Below are 22,686 nucleotides of genomic sequence, written 5' to 3'. Positions count from 1 at the left end.
TACCATTCTGAACAACATGCATGGAAAATCTGCATTTGTAAAGATCATAGGATGTATAAGATGCAAAGAAGCAGTTCTAAAAGCAAACGGTTGCTGATGCTTGACTTTTATAAAACCTAAAAATAGTCCAATAAATTGGTTTCATTATTTTGTAGATGCAATCTTTTAGCTCGGCCACTTTTAAGCCAGATCACATCCACTATCTCTAGGTTTTGCTCGGTGAATCTCCTGCTGGAAGCTGGTCTCTAAGACAAAGCCCTGTTTACACTAATGGCTCACTAGGCTCTTTGCCATAGAAACAAATAGCAGTAGGGGGATGTCAATAGAATTTAACATTTTGACATTTTTCCTCCGGCTCTCAAAACCAATATTGACCAGGCTCCCCTGCATGACTCTCTTTAGTGGAGAACCTCGGCATACAAATCAAGCCGATGCGGCCAGAGCCGCAGGCTGCCGGCCGAGGGTTGAGGCCAACAATGGGCAGCCCAGGATGGGGCTCTCCCACAGGGCAGGTGGAGCGGCTACTGTCCCTGGTTTCAAGCTGGTCCGCAGAGGCCCAATGTATGAAAGAGCTCATGCTATCCCGCCCGCTTTAATGATTCCATGCGAGGGGACCAATTGTGTCTGTGCTCCAGGAACTGCTGGTGAGTGAGGTGCAGAAGAAGAAGGGACAGTGGGGGCACTCGCATGTTCTGAACAACCCCATAGTGGGTCGGCACTTCTCAAAGGCCAGATTACAATCAATTAGACCCTAATGAGCGGAAAGCTGGACTTGTAACCTGTTGCAGGAGGGTGGCTGTTTAGAAAGCTCCCAGTTGGCAGACACATCAATAACCTCTGAAATAGCTCCGGACTGAAAGCAAGACGCAGCAGGAAGCGCCTGAGAGTGTGGCCCATCTATGTCTGCCGCCTTGCCCGACATAACTGGGTTGTAGCCCGATGGAGACGAAATACAAGGAGACAAGCAGCAATATCATTTCCACTGAATGTACTATTAATGTTTGCACATCAACAAGTTTTAATCTTGTATGTTGCTAAATTTAACGGGAGGACCTACGCTTCCGCAAGAGAAAAGAAAAGTGTGTGAGTGTGTTTGTCTTCGCCCAGCAGGAAAGCTCGTCCTCAGGCTGCTCTAACCTGTGGAAACCTTTTCTCCATACAAAAGGGTTTTGTTTTTTTTATATGGCAGGTTGGTTCACTGCAGGAGAGCAGGCGATGGTCATATAAGGGAAGGTGAAACAGCAGGAAAAGACGCACGACAGCCTGAGGGGAAACTCAGGAGGGAGTCGACTTATGGGCACAAGAGAAGTCCTCCAACAGGTTCTCCAGCTGCTGCTCATCCACATGTAACTCACAACAGCTAAACATGAGCTGAGAAGATATAAGTAGATCGGCCATCGGAAATTATACTTAACTATTCACACTTGACAGGGCCTTCCGAATTATTCATGGATTTTTTTTTCATTTTGTCACAATATTAACAAATTCTACTGTATTTTTCACAAAGAAATGCACAACTTTGAGGAAGGACATAAAGAACTCAAAAGTGTGGCAAACATTTATATCCAGCCCTCTTTACTCTGACATCCTCCGATAAAATAAAATTTTACTTTCCTCAGAAGTTACCTGTTGAGTAAATGGAGTTCAGATGTGCGTAATTTTTATCTCAGTATTAATCGGCTCTTCTGTGATTGTCTTGTGACACTTTTGCAAAATATTTTTAGACATATCTGTCTAGGCGGAGCAAGGGGAGCATCATAACAGAAGAAACCATTAAACCTACTATAGCTGCAGAGATCCACAGCTCATACAGGAGGATCTGATGAAATGAAAGCTGTTAGTCATACGCTCCTCTGTTTTAGAAGAGAGACCTTTGAAAAGAAAAGTAAAGCCCATAAGAAGTCCCATTTGCATTTGGAAGACTTTGCTCTGGTCTCTTGAAACTAAAATTTGACTTTAAGATCAATTTGCAAAACACTATCAGTTGCAGAAAACTATCACCACACATCATGTCTAACACCATTTGAATGGTGAAACATGGTGGTGGCAGCATCATGCTGTGGACGTGCTGTTCTTTAGCAGGCAGAGAAAAACTGGTAAGTACTGACTGCGAGATGGACGGAGCCAAACGCTGAAACAAAACATTGAGATTGGAACCAACCTGAGGTCGGTTCTAAGGCTTCTGTTATCTTAAAAAACTTACTTTAAAAGTACTTTAACTCAGTAACTCCAATCTTACAATCATAATTTTTATTCAGTTGTATTTTGGCATTTTTATTTATATACATTATAAATTCTCATGTCCTCAGAGGCTTCTAAGACGTACCCTGAGGCACAGAAACACAACAAAAGTGAAAGAAAACCATCGTTTTTAAGGCTGAATCTAAAAAGCTTACTTTCTTTGTTGAATAATGTTGCAGCTATATTCATTTAGGATTAGATGGAGAACCTCACTTACATAGAATCTCAAGTGCATTAAAATTTACACTAGATTTTTATATTGAGCATTATTTGTGGTAAAATATTTGAATATGTATTTTTGTTGGCTTTGTAAATCACACATGCCGCTTATTTCATTTGTTTATCTGCATGGGATTATTTGATGCTTTGATGATAATAATAACTGCTTTGTTTCCTTTGATGTAAAGCAATTCACATAACTTTTTGTCAGATCAGGACTTCACTGTAAGCCTCAACTCGAAACTGACAGTCAGTCAGAAACCAAACTAACGTTTTAACGTTACCTTTGGCCCACATACTCCACTGGAGTTGCAGAAACAACCAAACTGAATTTTATGAAACCGAGTGGAAGTTTAGACAATAAACAAAGGAAGAGTAAGCTTGCACATTGGGACCTGGCCAACATGTGCAGCCATATTAGTACAACTCAGGGTTCAGTTGCTCCACAGCAATAAGGAGTCTGCAGTTTTAACAGAGTTCTGTCTGATGAAGTGCAATACTGTTATGAATATGAACTCAATAAATCCAACTAGCTCCATCTATCCGGTAGCCAAAATGAAAACAGCCTCATGATGTCTGTCTCTTTCTCCACATGCTGGCCTTCCCGTGTTCTGATTGCTGTGGGAACATTCAGCAGCCCCAGCTTATCGTTTTTAATATATGATGCTGTTAGTTTCCCCACGCCAAGCAGTTGGGCAGCAGTGCTCACCGCTGTGCCGAAACACTTTTAATCAACCGGAGCCCACTGTGAGATCCCGAGCCTCGCCCGGCTCCCCGCCCGCAGCGACTGAGCATTTCACCTCAGCAACCTCAAGGCAGCGGCTAGCATTTAAGTAATATCACGAAGCCGTCCAGCAGCTTCGGCCATAATGTAGCCGCTGACAGCAGAAACCTCTCGCAGTCCTGCAACCCCCTCTTCCAAGGTTATATTACAACACAGCAGGAGCTCATGAAGTGGACGGGACGGGAAGCAGAGATTGGAAGTTCCCAAGACAAGCCGGCATGTTCCCAGGCTGCGGTGGGGGATGGACTCCCAGCATGCAATGCTCTCTGTAGTTACATTAAAAGTAAAGCAGGTTGCTCAAGTTTGGGGGGTTTTTGTTGGCCCATTTTGTTACTCCTCTCGAGTTAAATCAAAGCTTAACGCAGTTCTTGGTTTTCAACAGCCATTTATTGTGGACACGTCTTTCAAAGTACCCAAAAAATACCGTCAGAACTACAAAAAAAAAGGTAACGCAAACCTAAATCAGTTCACGATAAATGGCGTATTTACATAAATAAAAGATACAAATAAACAAAACTGTACCTCTTTAGCCGCATTGGCTCCAGAGGAATAAAGCTTAATTTCTTACAGCTTCTTCAGCTTAAATGCCCCATGTGGCTCGAAGTGTGCCAGCCATTGCTTCCCTGGGCAACACATGGTCCGCGGAACAAAACAAAAGTTCCTCCTCCACATTTGAATGTACACTTAACATAAATTCAATAAAATTATCTCACAGTTGAACTTAATGTTTTATATTAATTAAAATCTAACTACTGCCACCTTAAACCAAACAACAACAAAACAATAAAAAATAAACCAGGTGCAGTTGTCTTGACAGCAGCTACACATTTTCTTCAGCAGCTCATTACCTCAGATTCTGGGGAGCAGCCTTAAAAACAGTCCTCTTCTCCCTCAGGATAACCTGAGAGGTTTTTTTCATGAGTTTTCTAAGAAACATGTTGTAGGCGACACTACTCATATCATTGTTTCATTCTGATAAAACAATGAAAAGTGATCACAACCACTGAAAACCTTGTCCAATGTTTCTATTTCACCAAACGTCTACGGTGGTTTAACAATCACAGAAGATGAGGGGGGGAAAACTCTGGGTGCATTTCTTGCCTTTTTTTTTTTTATTGTTTCCTTTTGAATTGTAGGGCATCTCTCATGTCTGACCGAGAGTGTAATTTTGTTTTCTTTAGCTTCTTATTGCACTCTAGTAGTACTCTTAACAACAATTTCTAATTCAAGATTGAAACCAAAAAAATTAGTCAGTTACAAACAGATTAAAGGGGGAAAAATGAGATAACCAACTCACTAATCCTAAATACCAAGCAACAGGAAATCTGTTGACATTTTTTTAAGTGAAAAAAATATTCTTTCATTCGTAAGAGATCAAACAAAACTTGGAAACTCAGCAACTCAGTCAGCAAATCAGTAGTGGTATGAGTTCCCGCCCAGATCAACTTTCTTTTTTTACTGATAAATTGTCTACATAGATTACAGTCAAATGGGTAAAGATATGTCACATTGAGGCCTGATTGTCACTCAATGTGAGTTCACCACATTGAGTGGCAATCAATGTCACTCAGTGTGGCATTGAGTGACAATCAGACGCCTCTTTATTAGGCTTAATAAACAACATCTGGATTCATTGCTTTCAAATGGTACAAGAGTGCAAGGAACATGACACAGCCTTCTTCCAATGGGTCGGCCACTGTGGAGCTTTGGAAAATAATGCCAAAGCGAATGTGTGCAAAACTTAAAGTGGTCCAATAAGCCGCCCCGCCCAACCAGCATCTAAACTAAAATCAGCACCCCCACTCAGGCAAGTTTTGTTATATGGCTTTCTCCTTAGAAGTTGAGAATCCCAACACTTCTCCACTCCAAGTCATCCGACGTACTCCATATATTATCAGAGGCTATTGTTGTCTTCATCTGACCAAAAAAAACCCTCCATGGTGGAACCAAAATTTAACCTTTATCTTCTTCCAGCAGCAAATCTATCAAAAACAGATTCACTAAAAACATTTTTGGCATTTTCTATCTCCTAATGACTGTGTATTTTAGAAGCTAGCCATGGAAATGCCCCCCTATGACCATCTTTCTTTATCCTACCTTTTTAAAATGAAGAGCACACCAGCCATTGCTTCCTTTTACCCTTTCAGCTGTGGCAACAACTAAGCAAATAGCTTCAACTTGCCTCTTGTTACCCAGACCCTCTGTTTGGCCTCTGGTCTTGTATAAGTGAAGGATGTCTTTTTTTTTTTAAAGAGCTGCATTCTCCGAGACCCAATCGGACCCAAGAGCACTCATCGGGGACCTCCTGGATTGTAGCGTGAATGGTGTGGCCTCAATGCAAACCCTTACACACTCTCAAGTAGCGAAGGCCAGCACCGACTGGCAGGCTCTGGTAATTTAACTGTCTTTCGAGTCCTACTTTATTCACAGTCTTGTAGACCTCGGTGGCAATAGAGTTAATATCATCCAGCGTCAGTGCAAGATGGGACATTCGGCGTCGAAGCAAAGCATCGTTACTAAATGTTAAGCGACAAACAACTCGGGCCATCAGAGACATGCTTTTCATTCATGGTTGGAGAAATTGTTCCCTCAGGCATTCTGCACAGAAACCAAGATACATGGAGGTTTGCACAGAGGTTGCTTACAGGGGACGGCCCATGCCCACAGCAGGTCAACACCCACTGCGGCTGAGTCAGATCCAGAGGGCAAGCAGGGTACAACAAGCACACACACATTCACGCACTCTCACACACACACACACACACACTGTTTCACTCCAGTTGATGCATTGCAATATGAGGCGCTGCAGTCCAGTTGTGATTTACAAGCTACAGACGGAGCTATTTGCATCTTTTTCTTTTGCAGAGTAAATACACTAGATACAGGCTTTGTGTTTGCTTTTCTGCTTTCAAGATTTATTGTATTTCATACAATCAATGTCTGAGAATAGAATTAGGTTTTAAACTTCGTTATGTGATTAGGGCTTTCCAGGATTTCCACATCGCTCTGTCTGCTAACTTCCAAGTAAAAGTGATGGTAGGGAATTTTTCATTCTGAATTTCTAAAAAAAAAAAAAATAAAAAATAAGTGCAGTAAGTTGAATTCTTCCATCACCAGTCTGTCCCACTCTAAGTGCAAAATATAAATCAGCGCAAGTTGGTAAATTTTTGCTTCCGCTGTTGTTTTATTTCTTTGTTTAGGAAACATAACGTCTTACTAGGTAAATGAATACCTCACAGTTTAAAGCTAAATACACACTTTTAACCCTAAACAGAAATTAAACTTTGTTGTGCTATCAAGTAAATTATGGAAGCTTTTCTGAATGGACCAAACAACACTGTTGCTGTGTTTTACATCAATGCAGTTGTGTCCTGTTACTTTGTGCCCACATTAGATCCATTCCACTAATTTATTGATCGTTCAGATTAAAATCAGTTCATCTTTTTACTGTCCCTCTGCTTTCACTGCAAAACAATAGATGACACAAACGTGTGTTGACAAAGCAATGCATTCTTGTTTTCTATCCTGTCAGCCTGATATTTGTGGGTTTATGTTTTTGCTTTTCATTCAGTTTTTATTTAATGTGCAGTGGAATGCAGTTTGCTCCCTTACACTTCTGTATCATCGAACGATGTTAAAATCAGGTAAAATTAAACAAAAAAAAAATTTAAAAATGCTGTTTTCAAATGGCTAAAAGCCACCCAAACTAAAAAGTAATTTCCCTCTAAACATAATCATAGCATAAAGTTGTGAACTGAAGTTGTATGTTCTCCTGGTTGCCATGAAGCAGCAAAAGCAGGCATCTCGTCTGTCCATAGAATATTTTCACAAAAGATTATCAAGATATGTTTTGGTAAATGCTTAAATTATGTTCTGTTTTTGGTAAGCAGTGGTTTTCTCTTTTCAGCTCTGCCTGCACGGCATTGTTTCATATTTTTCTCTCTTTGTGAATTGTGGCTCTCTGTGTGATTCACTGGAGTCCTAAACTATTAGGAACTGCGCTGTAATCCTTTCCAAACTGATAGAAGTAAATAATGTTGTTAGATCGAGAGAAGATGCTTCACGCTTTTTGAGATTTTCCTCAACATACTTCATGTTGTCGGGCAGGTTCTAGACGAGTGACTTCCTGATTCAGCAGATCGTGTATGTATCTACTCTGGATCTGTCTGGAGAAACTCACTAACAAAACATTCACAGTATTTTAACCACAGGTATGTAAATTACATACCTGTATACATACCTGTACTTTTACATAATGTTAACACTTAAAGTACATACCTGTACTTTTACATCCCTGTAAAATGTGGCTAACAGTCAGTTTTAACACAAACAGACTAACGCAGGTCAGTTTGTGTTATTCTAATGAAGTATGTCCATCTGTACATAACCAGAAATCCACATAATTAAGAAGTAGGATATCTGCACTTTTTTCACACAAAAAATAGCAAGAACAATTTAAGATGGGGGGAAAAACAGAGAGAAAACCTAAAGTTAACACTTAACTTTAGGTTAAGTTAAATAATGAAAGTAGTAGAAGAAGAAAGTTGCACAGAGTGGAAAAGTGGTCAGTTTGCCCTTCAGCATCCAAAGCCTTTTGCAGCATAACTACAGAGATAGTTCAGGAAAACCCAACACCTAAATCTCCATATTAAGTTGATTCTTAGACAATGATCATAAACAAACAAACAAACAAAAACAACACATAATTTAAAATTTTTAACAAATGAAGCATCTGACGGTTTACCTTTTTTAAATCGATGCCCTCTCCTTTCCTGACTAGTTAACAACCAAGTCCCACTCTACCCTAACCCAAACAACACCTGATCGGCCAGGTGTTGTTTGGTCATCACTGTGCTTTTTGAGAAGTCTAAGAGGTACTGCAGGAAGCCATTTCTCTATCCTGCCAGTAAAATCTGACATCCACCCTTCGTCTCCCAATGATTTAGATTTTTCTCTGCAGGTTTCTGTGGAGACTTTCTGAGGAAACGCTGACACCGAGTGATGATTGCCAGCGACCTAATGAGAAGGGAAAAAGAGCGCTGCATGACAGGTGACTCGCTCGTGGTGGTGTTGACAGCTCCACGGATCCGTGTGCTTGTGCAATCAGCGAGGCCAGTGGGCAGACGGCTCTATTTCCCAGCAGCATTCACACGGAGGCGAGCGATGTGCTGCGCCTTGATTGGTCTCACCACTTCCTATTGTTCCCCCTGTCACTGATAACCCCAACGACCCGAGCTGAAGGAAGGACGGCCACCGCTTGTGGCGCTGGGCAATGTCAGCTCTTTGTCCTCCAGTAACTTATTAACCAGCAGGGTCCTCCAAGAGAAGAAAGATTCCTCTCATCGCTCTCCTTATGCTTAACTAAGAGTAAACAGCTCAACAGACGCCTCGCTACGGAGAGGAAAGAGGCTTTTGCGAGGAAGGCAGATTGAATGTAAACTTACAGACAAAGAAATAAAGCTTTAATTTAGCTTGTATCATCTGAATGAACTCTGAAATGAACTCAACGGTTTAATTTTCATAAACTAAGGCGATGGGACATGGTCACACTTCACACCTCGCAGGCACTCAGTCACTGTCATGTGTCTGCTGCCATAGATGTGCCTTGACGAACGGAAGCATCGTAGTCCGGCTGGCATTACAGTTATTTCTGTTGTTTTGCTTTAGAGCAAAAAAAAAAACCAAACAAACAGATAAAACCATTGTGCATACAAGTGGTTCTGACTGCCTGAAGTTTCAGAGAAGAATTCAGTTTTCTGTCTGCAGATTTAAAAATATCCAAAGTCTGGCTGCTGCGTGACGATGCGGTCGTACGGCGAATGGAAAACAGGGAGGAGCGATACCCATCAATCCTTCACACTGATTATAAATACATCAGAGAATGACACTGCATACTTTAAAAGAAATTAAATGAAAATCCCCAAGTGTCAGAAAGAGTGCAGAAATAAAAACGTGTGCTAATCCAAATTTGTCTTTTAATGTACAAAATTGTTTTATTGTTAAACATAAACCCTAAACACAGCTGGGAAATAAAAAGTGGTGTCTGTGAATAGAAAATTGATGGACAAACATGAAATATGCTTACATTGGCGTCTTATTTTAATGCTGACTCTATTGGATTCTATATACTTTGATTTGAATTCTCACCTGAAGCCTCTAGGAAGTAACTGCTTCATTAAAAAAAACAGTGCCACGTAAAACATTTGTTGTTTTATTGAGGTGGTTATACTTATGCTTCATTTAAAACTTTAGATTTGCTAATTGATTCCCAAATATAGCAACTTGCAAAAGTATTCATACATTTTGAACTTTTTTATGTCTATCGCATTATAACCGCAAACTTTGCTGGATTTTGTTGAGGTAAGTGGCACAGAAGCGTATGTGGACGGACACTGATGCAGACATAATCAACAAATTGGAAAACACTTGAAAAGCTTCAATTTTTTCAGTAACTCGGCTCATTTAGTAAAACCGTTTTTATAGATCAATCACGCAGACTGATGTTTTCAAGCTTTCATTTCTAATAATGATGATTTTCTGCTTACAACTAACGAAAAAAAGTAAATAAAATCTGAATATTACATTAGACCAATAAAAACATTTTAATGCAGAAATGTCAACTTATTGAAAAGTATGTTTAACACCTGCTTAATGATCATTTAATCTGACAAAAGCATTGTATTCATATAGCTTTCCCCAGAAAAAAACAAAACAAAAATGAAATTCTGATAAATTGAAATGACAAAACATGAATAAGGTTGTGAGTGTGAATAAGTGTAAGACCTTACAAATTAATAAAGTAACTCTTATGAAACAGTGTGAGCGATGCGTCTCTTTTTGTCCCCCGTCCATCCAAATGAAAGCAGATGAAGTTTAGCTGGTGAAGAGAAAACAACGGATGCTTTTCCATCGGTTGTGAGATAAAAGTTTCTTCTGCTTGTCTGAGATCTACAGAAATGACTAACCCCCATTCCTGATAGGCGCATGGCCCGCTGACGAGGTTCAGTGCCCTTTCTGCTTGTGACATGCGTACCCACAGCCAGTTTGTCATGTTTCTAGAAGTGACTAATCTTCATTACATTAAACTTCCACAACAATGTGTTGTGAACATGCGACAGCCGTTGTGTGTTTGTCAAACTCGTGCTTCTCAAGCTCCTTCAAGTAAATTCCCCCGGTGATTGTCGAGCTGCACACATTCATTTCGAACTTCCCATTGCATAAATACAGCTTTTGGTTTCTGTGTTTACAGCAATAACACAAAGAGTTACAGTTATGCAAATTGTGCAACTAATAATCCTTGATTTCATTTCCAGTTTGACATGAAGCGCGTCGTTTTAAGTTTGTACTACTTGCTAAAAACCTAGAATTATAGTCTTTATAAAGTCCACCTTTGAGGGCACATCACTGTCAGTCAATGAATTTGATGCTGGGACAAATACAATGAAATCAAAGTTTGAATAATCATGTTAAAGGTTTTTTCTGTAGCTAACAGATGCTATTTAAGCTGTAGTGAGCCTCTCATTTAGTGGTTGAGTGTTGCCATCTTGTGCTGAATGTTATGTACTGCAGTACTGACAAAAAAAAACCCCTCAAAACACTTGCTTCTGGTGTAGCATTATTAGCTAACAGTTCCTGCCACACAATGCCATTCTGCATGCTAGAGTAAAATAAAACGACTAAAATAATCTAAATGCCTCGCAAAGAAATGTAATTACTCCAAAACCAGGAGGTTTTCAATACAATCTGGTATATTTTACCATCATTGAATTCACTGCAAAAACACAAAATCTTACCAGGTATTTTTGTCAAGTTTTTAGTGTAAATCTCTACATAAACTTGATATAAAATAAAATTAGCTTACAAAGAACTTTTCTACGAGATGTGGGAGCTTGTTTAGAGCCAATAACTCCTGATTATTGATTTTAAAAAGTTGTAATCGTCCTTGAAATGTTTTCACTGATAACATGGGGGAAATGTATTGAAAGAAGATTGGACAACGGAAAAAGTAATTATTTTATCAATATTCAGGAATTATTGCAGAAAATTTCCATGCAAGCTAGACTGATCTTATTTCAGGTGTATGTAGACATGTACACTAGAAACCAGACAAAAATACTTGCTAATATTTTGTGTTTTTGCAGTGTGTCAACAGTCTGCAGATCTAAATCCTATTGAAAACCTGGAGGATAACACAGCAGGAGGTAGAACTCCAGATTCTGGACAAGCTTGAGCCATTAGGTAAGTGGATTGTCTGTATGCTCTGACTTTGAGAAAAGAAAAGATTATTCCTTTCAGCATAGTTGCAAAGAAATGTGTTTAACATGATTTTCCTCCTTTGATAAATCAGAGAACTTCAAGGCTTTTTTCCAATACTCTTTATCCAAACTAAGCAACTGCAATGAAAGCTTCATACATCAGTAACTTGTCTAGAAACTGTTTGTTTTTTTTTATCTTTACCACCAAAGACTCAGAGGCCAAATCTTTGAAATGTGATTATTTTCTCTAATGAAGACTTTCTGGCCGGTTTCATGCAGCAGATGCCACCAACAGAGGATGCTTGGTAACAGGACCCCTGTACAAACTCCTTTCTGTTTAAACACGGCGTCGGCGAGCTGCTGCTGCTGAATACCCATGTTTACTGGTTCTTGTTTGCTGCTGAATTACTGTCCTTGACATGGCAAAAAAAAAAAAAAAAAAAAAAGCCAAAACAGATCCTAATCTTTAGTCACTCATAAGAGTCTAATCCTGATGATGGAAACAGAATCCCACCCATGTCCAGGCAGCCCACCGCCCCAGGTGCAGCAGCCACACACACACACACACACACAGGCTCTGGCTTGTCCCTTTTTATCAGTGTTGATAAATGGAACTACCCTCCTGGGCAGGCAGCCCAGCAGTGGCTCTGCTAATTAGAGGACCTGTTTCCTCGTAAATAACTAAAGCGAATAAAATCAGCCAGAATGGTTGGTAGTTTCAGCCTATAAAGCGAACAAGAAAAAAAATGAAATCATTTTAACGCTTAAACATGACGCTTCATCAGCAGCAGATAGGCCACTATAAGACGGCAACTAACTGAGAGTGAAGTTACAGTGAATTGTTGTGTTATTTTTTAAGTAATCAGCCGCGATCCATTAGCATTTAGCATTTAGTTAAGGAGAATAATGCATGTGGTAACAGCAGCTTAACAGCTCACAACAAGATCAGAACTGATTTAGTGCCGTCTTTGTGTCCCTCTGATGACTGTAAACAAAGGCTCAGATCCTCCTCAGAAAGATAACCCCGACATTTCAGCCTCAACTCACTAGATTATTTAAGAGCTTAAATCTAACGATTCATACATCTCATAAATATGACTCGTGTACTCACATAATGAGCTGAAGATGCTTTTAACCAAGGATGTAACTTTGCTAAAAACAATGTTTCTTAATCTTTATTTTAGTCGTTTTCTCTGTTATCCTTTTTGTTTCTTGATGTGTCATCAGGAAGTTTCTAAATTAGTATGTCAGAGGGATAGTCGATGGTTTTATCAATTAAAGGAAAAAGCATGTAAAATAATGTTTTATTTAAGACGAAGTCTGTGTTATTAAAAACTGCCTTAAAGTAACAAATATTGAGAAAGCCGTTAAAACGAAATACAAAAATGCATTTGAGCCAAACAAATATGTAAACTTCCTTCAAATCTGACTAACAAATAAATAAACAAAATCAACATTAGGTGATTAAGGAAACACAAAAATGTTGGAAAAAAGTCCAGACTGAAGCAAATGTATTTGAATATGAACACGACTACGTTACACCTAACAATGTGAGGAAATATAACATTGTGATGGATCTGGCTTCTGACCATATATCATTCGAAAGCAAAACCTTATTTTGCCAACTTAATGTGATGAATAAACAACGTAAACCTAATTGTTTGACGTTCTGCCTGTCCTATAATACATCCGCCATTCCTTTTCTCTGACTCCGAGGTTGTATCTGGAAACATTAGGATGGAAAGACTTGAACCTACTCTGCAACCATCACGTCACTTTGTTACCAGCTGACCGACACACACTTTCACATGATCCTGCTGTTCTACAGTTACTGTCGGGCTACTGCTCCCTCTGCTGGACTTCAACTCTTTTGATGAGCAATCGTAGCGCGCAAGTGATTAAAAAATAAAAATAAAAACCTCCCGAAATGAATTCGTACATCATTTCAGAGGTCAGCAACAGGTCGGCGCACTAAAATTGCATTCAAAACCACAGCGTTACCACTGAATCTGTGTGCTGGTGGAAAATCTATTTAAAGTTATGAAATGTTATACCTCTGTCAGACACGGCTGCCTGTAAGAACACTGCGTGTATTACGTGATCTAAAGCACCGCTCTATATTTAACAAATCATGGGGCTTGCTGCACCGCTTGCTGCTGCTGAGGAGACGCCCACCAGAAAGAGAACGACATGGCTCTGCAGGCTCTACCTCCACCTCTGAACTGTGCGGACCGAGGCCACGGCTGAAGCAGGACAGGTAGGAACCTGTGGAAGTGTGGAAATGTATGTGTTGAATAACCAAAATAAAACTATAAAAGGACTTCCTGTTTTTGTAACACTTTCATTTACATAAACCTCATTGAAAGAGGACACATTTGCTGATCATGCAGTTTGTTACTTGCATGATCAGCAAACTCTTCCAAATTCTACTCAGATGAGATAATATGATTGTTTTTTTTATTATTGATGGCTGTATTAGTGTGCCAGTTTAGTTGACCTTGTCACATTCAAGCTTAATATTTACCCTAATAGAGAAAGTAGTTACTTCTACGTGATAATAATAATGATGATAATAAAAACAACTACCATAAAACATTTTCTGTATAACAAAACGTCTTCAATTAAAACTGAACTAACCTGCATATTTATCAGCACATTTTGTGAATATGTGTAAAAGAAATGTAAAATTATTTCATCTGTTACTGCTGGAGCACAGCCCTACGCGAAAATATTTAGAAAAAAAAAATCAATCTTGTTTTTTATTCTGCATTTAAAAAGATAATTCATTTTAAACAAAATCAACCTACAGATCTAAGACAAGTCCAAATCATCAATCACTGCTTAGAAGATCCTTTCTTAATGTTTTCCACTCATAAAAAGATGTTCAAACTGTAGAAAGACGGACTCCCAGTGGTTCCTACCTTTAACTTGCCCTCCTAGTGTCTGTAGTAAGTATAGCACACTTAGTGTTTGTAAAGTCTTTTATATTTTTAATAAATTGAAATCAGTGAGGTTTACTGTCGCATATGAACATTTTTTCAGGAAAGGATCCAGATCATTTCTTGTTCGGTCTTCATGCAGAAAATATGAAAGCACTGGAACTTAAAAACTTGGAATATGTTTGTCACAACTGCAGTATGTAGCTTTTATTAAAATATCTTTATGACACATTTCATAAAACTTTCATTATGTTGTCACAGTATAACATGAAACAAATAATCGCTCTGGAGTTCCTACTGCCAACTGGAGAAACACACAGCACTGTCAGAAACAACCAGTCAGAGCCAGGTGGAGGGTCTTATGGCTGTCAATCACACTCATGTACCTGCAAATAAATATGTTAATTGCAAACAGAAAAACTGATTGTCTGTTGTCATCTTTGGCCATGCTAACTATCCTCCACATTCACTGCAGGCTTTGTTGTGCGGAAGGAGTTGCAGCGTAGCAAAGAACAAGGAAGAGGGTGTGAGCAGTGCATACACAAACATGATTGACGGAGCTGAGACCCTCCTCCTGGCTCTGATTGATTGTCTCTGACCAAGCTGTATGTTTCTGCAGGTGGCAGTAAAACTACAGGGAGAAGGAAGAAATTATCTGCATCATATTTTACTGTCATAACAAGGTGACAATTTTAGCAAATATGTAAAAAAAAATATATTTTTTAATAAGTCACCTACTTCAACTTTAAAATTTATTGACTTGGGTTCTTTGTCACTGACGTCTAAACTAGATCAACAAAAAGAAGAAGAAAAAATGTTTGGACAGTCTGTACAACCCTGCTTATACATTCTACAGAATATATATATATATATATATATATATATATATATATATATATATATATATATATATATATATATATATATATATATATATTACATCTAACAATGTCGAAATCATCTTAAAGTAACACATATGCTTTTACATCACAGGTTCTGTTGAGCCCAGAGCCAGATGGATGACTTTGAATACAGCTTGGAGATCAGCGACCGAGACTGGGAGTGCTTCTTTGTGGAGTGTGAGGAGTGCAACCTACTTCCTCCTTCAATAGCACATGTGGACGACTCGGGGATGAGTGATTTTGATGACACTCTTCTCACCCAGAGAGCTGGAAGAGTTTACCAAACGCTGGGCTCCCCAGTGAACAACCACCCAGTCGGCAGCCCCCCAAAGCGCGGTGACTCTCCTCCTGTGGCGCAATGCTTTGAGGCAAACGAGAGCAGCAGATTTGACAGTGTCCTCTCTGGCAGTGAGGAGGACATACACCTGCAGTCTGTCAACATATTTTTTGAGAGGCTTAAAGGTCTAAATGAGACTGAGCCAGTCCAAGAGAGGGCTGGAAACAACAGGGAGGCAAAACAAGGGGAGCACCAAGTCATTGGAAGCACTCTGCCAAAAAGCAGCGCGAAGTGGAGCACGCTGCCTGATGGGGTGGAAAAAGCATTTGGCAAAGAGAGCCAGAGGCCTGTCGACCCCATCTGGAACATCAACACGATGAAAACAGACACGGATGAGGCCAACTTATTCTCAGACCCTGAAACCTGCAGCACCACTCCCCTGAGCTTTTGCAAATCACCTGAAACAGAGTTATACATAACAGAGGGTGACTTCACCGACAGCGTGGCGGATGAGGAAGCGGGGCGCAATCCGCTCCATGACTCAACAGAGAGCGTCGCTGGCTCAGACTCAGGAGCTCAGCCCTGCAGAATGGAAATGTGGAGAAGCATGGACGACGTCAAGCAAGATACGTTGACAAGTCCGGAAAGTTTCTGCACAAAGTGGAGCTACAGAGAAGACAAGATGTCGTCTCCTGAGGAGTCCCAGCTAGTCTCCCTGAGGAGGAAGCGGAGACGGAAGAGACGACTCAGTCTGGAGGCAGGTGAAGGTGGACATCCGTGTGAGAGGCACTCAAAGGAGGACGACTTGACGGTAAAAGAAGGAAGACGTCTGTTTTTATCGACGGAGACGCTCGATTTGAAAGAGCATAAAAATCTCACGTATGTTCTCACTCCAAATCCCGCCACCATCAAGTTTCCAGAGAATTTTTCTGCCCAGGAGATAAAAATTGAGCTCTCCCTCTCTGTTTCCCCAAGTGACACTCAGTGCCAACCACTGCAACAGAAAGCATGCACAGGCAGCAATTATATAACCAACCACACACCCAGAACCCCTCTGAGTCAAAGTGATGACACAACTAACGATGCAGCAAATTCACAACCAAACGGTGAGTTTCGGGTTACAGAATCCCCCGGTTTGACTGGAAATCATCCCTGCTGGCCAGTTTCAGCTGCTAAAGTGGAAACAGAAAAGTCAAAGGGTCAGAGGCAGGAAGCGAAATCTGCCAATCTTCCGCCGTCTGATGATAGAAATGTGTCAACCGGTGACTGTAAAAATGAGCAATATGCAAAACATTCAACAGCACAGGTCAAATCGATCACCCGTTTACCGTGTGCAGAGTCATGTGCTCCTGCCATGGAAGTCGTCCAAAACGGCAAACCATCCACTGCTAAGTCAGACCTGGCGGCGGAGGCTGGAAATTCTGGCCCGGAGAAATGTACGGTGTGTCAAAGTGACTCTGAAAGTCAAGAACAGCTGGAAAGTGATGGTCACAACACAAATCAAAGTGGCACTACCCTGGAAGAGACTCCCGTTTCTGTGAACACAATTGGAGGGATCGCTTCTGAGCCAGGGGCATTCCAAGATGAGACTTTGGATGAAGTTATCAGCACTTATCTAACATCAGAGCTCATTAATAAGTCAGCTAATCAAAGCTACTTGTCTGGAAGCGTTTCTGGCTTAGATATAGATCGACAAACAGATTCTTTAGAGGATCCAACGTCAAATGTTTTCTCAGAGAAACACAAAAATGTCCAAATGACACCGATTTCAAACTTAACGAGGGACATTCAGACAGAAAACTTACAAACAACTCCTCCAGATATCACACATGTGTCTTGTCGTCCCACTCTGGACTCTGAACCAGCCCTTTCACTTCCCAGTGACAACAAGTTTCCAGGTTTTTGTTCAGATGCTAATGAGCATGAATCTGTTCAAGTAGAAAAAGAGCAGCCAAACCTCTTGGCTGATCAGGAAGCAAACCATATGTCTTCTGGATCCAAAAACCAAGAAGAATCAAAGTCTGGCTTTGCGTGTGAAGAGAATGAAGTCGTCACTGCATCCAAAGATGTGGACGAACCAGGCAGGATGCTGAATTCTGTGTTTGCAATGTCGTCATTCTGGAGGGAGATGGAGAAGCTGACGATAAATGACATATTGGGCTTACGAAATGCAGACGAACCTGTTCTACATGGTTTGCTTCCAGCTGTAACGGAAAGCGAGGAGACAGTGGTCGATTCAGGCATTTTTACTGAAGAGGATGAGCCCAAGTCAGAGGAAGCCACCGAAGAAGTCCGTGAGGTTGTTTCCCCATCTTCACGATCTGTTACCTGGCAGAGTGATCCTGTGCTAGTCAGCCAAAATCCAGATTCAGGTCCGGAGAGCATGATGTTGGAATGTGAGACTGATTCCCAACCCGTGCTCACTGAGAGGCTTCAGAAATGCCTGAAAAAGATATCGAAAACAGTCAGCGTGCACAATTTGCCAGCCTTGGAATCAGATTTGTACAGCTACACAGGCAAAGGTGATGGATTACGAGTCTTAGAACAACAAGAAACAGAAAACCTGACCTTTTTCGCTGAGAGTGGCACATCAAAGAAAGACACAACTTTACCATCGTCCTCTACAAACACCTACAGGATCTCCTTCACGGACATATTTCAGTACTTCTTTGGAGGAAAACAGTCTATTTCCAGCCAGCCAGCAAGAGAAGATACAACCACGCTCTACGCCAGTGGAAACTCTGTCCCTGAAACTTACGATCATTTCTTTTCAGAGTTTGACAACGAGACCTTCTTCTACCCTCTCTTAACAGCAGCAGAGAAAAACAAAGGCAAGCCAGTTCCTATATTCTCGTACTCTCGCTCAACTTGCAGAAACTTCCAGTTCCCAGAGGCCTATGAACACTTCTTTGCATCCTCCTCATCTGACGATTCATCTGGGGAGTCTGACGAAGAGGAAAACTTCCGCCCAGTGAAAGTGGTGACCAGGTTCAGCCGTAAACTCAGCTCCAGGCAGATTACCAATGATGTGTACGAGAATTTCTTCACAGACAGCGACATCACAGAGAATCTCTTCTCTCTGAGTTCGCTCTCCTTCAGGAAGGTTAGCTTCACAGCTCCTGCAGCCCAGGAGGAGGGGACAGACTTGCTTGTGCCCGTGAGGCAAAGCTCCGGTCATCAGTTTCAGAAGATTGGTTTCCCTGTCAACACGCTGGGCAGCCCAGATGTGATGTTTCCCGACCCACTGCTGTACCACCTGGAGGAAAGGATCTCCAGACAGCTCGCACTGCAGCCGTGCAGATACGAGGGGATGGAGGTGGCTGTTTCTGATCCAAGTAAGCTAAATTATTTACAGTGCACACAACAAACAAGAGGGAAAACCTTACTAGGCTCTTATAGTTAGGGTTGCCACAAACCCATTTGTTGTAATTGCATAAAAGTACTTCGGAAATGACTTTATTGCTTACTATGTCTACCATTCTTGGACCCTCAACCATAAAAACATATTTCTTGAGCTGATAGGAAGTTCAATTGCCAAGGTGTACATTAAACAAAAAGAACTTGAGGGTCCTCAAGACTTAAATCCTCTTTTATTTTGTTAAGAAGGGTTATGGGGTCAAAAGTATAGCCTAGTGGGCACAACATGATAATTGAAACCAATATGTTTTATGGATAATGAAGCTCAGAAAGGTAACCAAAGATAAGGGACAAACTGGATGATTAAAAAATGTTTTAGGGCATATTATGGCTTATTTGATGCACAGGTCAAAACACACACATTCAAATAACAGTAATAGAAAATTAATATAAGAGGAAAAAATAATTAAAAACTCTTAACCTTTTCTCTTCTTTGTCTGACATTAAATCAGAGTCAATATTCCCCATTTAAGCTCAATTAGGATTACTAAGTTTATTCCTATTGGATATACGGCAAAATAACAACAGAGAGAAGTTTTTATTTGAAGTTTTTGGAGAGAAGAGCTTGCAACTTGAGAACACCATCCCGAATGTGAAGTAAGGCGGTGGCAGCATCATGAGACGGGGCTGTTTTGCTGTAGGACAAAGTGGTGCATTTTGTGCAATAGAAGGCATCATTAGGAAAGAATAAAGTGTGGAAATCTTGAAGCAGCATCTCAGTACATCAGTCAGGAAATTGATGTCTTCCAACAGGGTCATACCAATGGTGAAATACCTTAATCATACACCCAGATTACAAAGTGGCTCATAAGAAAGAGAGTCAACGGTTTGGACTGGCCATCTCAAAGCCCTGATCTAGGTCCCAAAAAAATAAACAATTGTGGACGGAGCTGAAAACTGTGTGTGAGCAAGTTGGTCTACAACACAAACTAAGTTACACCAGTCAAGACAGGAGAAGCTGATTAAAAGTCCAGCAGACAATTGTGAGAAACTTGTGGGAGAAAACCCTAAGCATTCAACACAAAACATACAGTTTAAAAAGCAATAGTTGCATTTTTGTCTTATCTGACAATCAAACTTTTCTCCAAATTGCATTGATGTATTTGGTCAGTCCATGTGGGCAGCTCCAAAGTTCAGTCCAGTTTGAAGATGCTGATGCTCAAAGAGGGGCTTTGTTCTTGTTTAGCAGCCTCTTAGTCCTTAGACAATTAAAAGTATCTTAACTATGGACAATGACCACAGTGTTCAACAGCTTTAGCTTTGTGATTGGCTCAAGCCCTGATGCTTCCTGGGTCTTTCCTGAACTTCTCAATCATTTTTTTCTCAGCTGTGGGGGGCAGATTGGGACCGAAGGTTACAACCTGGTCACAGTTGGGTTTTTCCAACAGGTCAATGATTCCACACATGAAAACTAGCTTTCTGGAAAGAGAACGGTTTAAATAAATCATCAAAGGGCAGAAATTAATACTCCATTATTGCCACTGAGAAGTGTTTGTAAACTTCTCACCAGAACTGTTTATGAGTATATGCAACCTAAGCCGGATCAAATTTAGTTCTGTCCTCTGGACAAGACAATAGTAACTCATCTGACCTTTTCAGTCCGTCTCTCTTTGTCCGTCTCACATGTTGGTGTTTGTGGTGTAGAAATGTCACCCACTCTACCCTAACATTTGAGGCCAGGACAGATTCTCTTTCCCCAGCTGTCAGATGACACTGAGAGAACGCCATGCTAGAGCCAAGAGGCATGGTCCTACGTGATAAGTTGACTTCACTCAATGAGAGTCTCCTCTAAGCTGCCAAGAGCGCAGAGATTTATGCTTGGAGGGAAGTTGAACTACCTGCTGCAACAGTGTCGTTTTTGGAAATCTCTCTTTTTCAAAATGCAATTGCCTTTAATTCATTTTCTTATGTTTTTTTTGTTGTTGTTGTTTCTTTTAATTATATCTTTGGCTGAACAGTTTAGTTTCATCGTTATGGCATTAGTGCAGGTTTTATGAACTTCTCAGTTGAAAACAATGTCCTGTCCTGGCATTATGAGTAGTTTTCTACAATCCCATGTGGCGTAGTTGCATGCATAGTGCACTTATTTAAAATTATTCCTGTTATTTCAGGGTTAGATGCCCCCCTCCTGCCTCTGAAACAATCGGATATGTGCTTGGTTTGTATTGCGTTTGCTTCATGGGTGCTGAAGACTGCTAATCCTGAAGCTGGTGATGCCTGGAAGGCCGGTGGGTGTATTACTACTGTGTGAAGCACCAATAAGCCTTAATGCAGTGAGAGAGCTTGCAAGCACTGCTTTTTAACTTAAAGTTTTTTTATATATATATATACATATTCTGACATTAAAATGAAAAATATACAGCTCAGGAGAAACTGTAAGGACTTTTAGTATCACTCTTAGGCTATGTCGTGTGATTTCTTAAACATACAAACTGAAACTAAACTATTTTAAAATAAAGTCTGATTTTAGAACAGCAAGATCGACAAGAATAAGGAAAATGAAAATGTCCAATCTCCTGCGAGTATTGTCATGACTCTCATTTGGTTTCTGCTTTCTCTAGTCCTCCTGGCAAATGTGAGTGCCCTGTCTGCCATCAGATACCTGCGTAAGTACGTCAAGGTGGAGCCTGCAACCAGTGAGACGAAGCCCCACTATCCTGCCTTAACAGAGTCCTGATCTTTCTGCATCTAAGCAATTTTCAATTTTCTGTAAATCTCTCTGGGCCTCTAAAGAACATCAGTCCTTAGAAGAAACAAGAGTTTCATTGACCTCTCTAGACATTCATTTTCAGCTTCAGATTGTTTTAATTTTTGTTAAGCTTTTTCAATTCTTGGTCCCTTAAAACCTGAGAGCATTCTTGTGAGGTTTAAAACGACCAAAGGTAAGAAAAGAAGGTTTGAGAAATTTGTATATAAAGACGGGAGATGAGCCGCAGGTTTTCTCTGAGCTGGACAGACTTGAGATGACATGACAGATGAATGTGTGATAAATAAATGTGAATTTGAGGCACTTTAACAATTCAGGGGGGAAGTCTCTGACCCTAAACGAGAATTTTATGTGTCAGATGCTTTTATTCCAGTATGTAAAATATTCTTATCACCAACTACTTGTCGAGTTTGAGGAAGCAGGGTTCAATGTTATGTTAAACATGGCAGTTTAGCGAAAGAATGTTTTATTTTAAGGACAGCATTTTGTGCCAGTATCAATCATGTAATAAATTACTTGAAGGGCATTTTTGTTCCTGATAGATCATCTGTAAAATCCTGAGTGATGTTTTGTTGCTGTGTATGTTAAACTGAGCCGCTGGTTGATTTAAAAGAAGAAAAAAAGGAATCTCTGATTTGTGTTCTGGTTCTTGTTCAAGAAGTACTCAAACATGTCGCGGCTTAGACACTAGGGGGCGACTCCTGTTCTAAGAAGACTAACCTCACTTGTCAAGTCAATTCGGTTGAAGAATTCAGATCATGAAATAAATGTAAATATTAGAAAAAAATATTATTGGTAAATACAGAAAGCAGTTTTTAAAGTTATAATTTAATTAACAAATTATATAAAAACTCTCCAACTCAACCTGGCCTTGCATGGGAAACTAATTCCTCCCTTGTGACTGTTGGATCCAACTTGGTAATGACTGCCATAAAACATTTGGGA

General features: G+C 40.3%; 1 protein-coding gene across 2 annotated transcripts; it reads left to right on the top strand.

Annotated features, from left to right (window-relative positions):
* Positions 1–13,644: 13,644 nt before the first annotated feature.
* perm1a (PPARGC1 and ESRR induced regulator, muscle 1a) lies at positions 13,645–22,373 on the top strand. Of its 2 annotated transcripts, none has more exons than XM_007577323.2 (4): positions 13,645–13,756; positions 15,432–18,952; positions 21,146–21,262; positions 21,596–22,373. In XM_007577323.2, exons 2-4 carry the CDS (start codon positions 15,454–15,456, stop codon positions 21,709–21,711), a joined length of 3,732 nt encoding a protein of 1,243 aa, XP_007577385.1. In that variant the 5' UTR covers positions 13,645–13,756; positions 15,432–15,453; the 3' UTR covers positions 21,712–22,373. The 2 variants fall into 2 exon arrangements, with proteins under 2 accessions (XP_007577385.1, XP_016519158.1); XM_016663672.1 differs by having other exon boundaries at positions 13,660–13,782.
* Positions 22,374–22,686: the final 313 nt, after the last annotated feature.

This window comes from Poecilia formosa, unplaced genomic scaffold (assembly GCF_000485575.1).
Source record: "Poecilia formosa unplaced genomic scaffold, Poecilia_formosa-5.1.2 Scaffold437, whole genome shotgun sequence".
NCBI lineage: Eukaryota > Metazoa > Chordata > Actinopteri > Cyprinodontiformes > Poeciliidae > Poecilia > Poecilia formosa.
The sequence above is the reverse complement of the archived record's forward strand: the minus strand, read 5'-3'. Positions and strand labels throughout refer to the sequence as shown.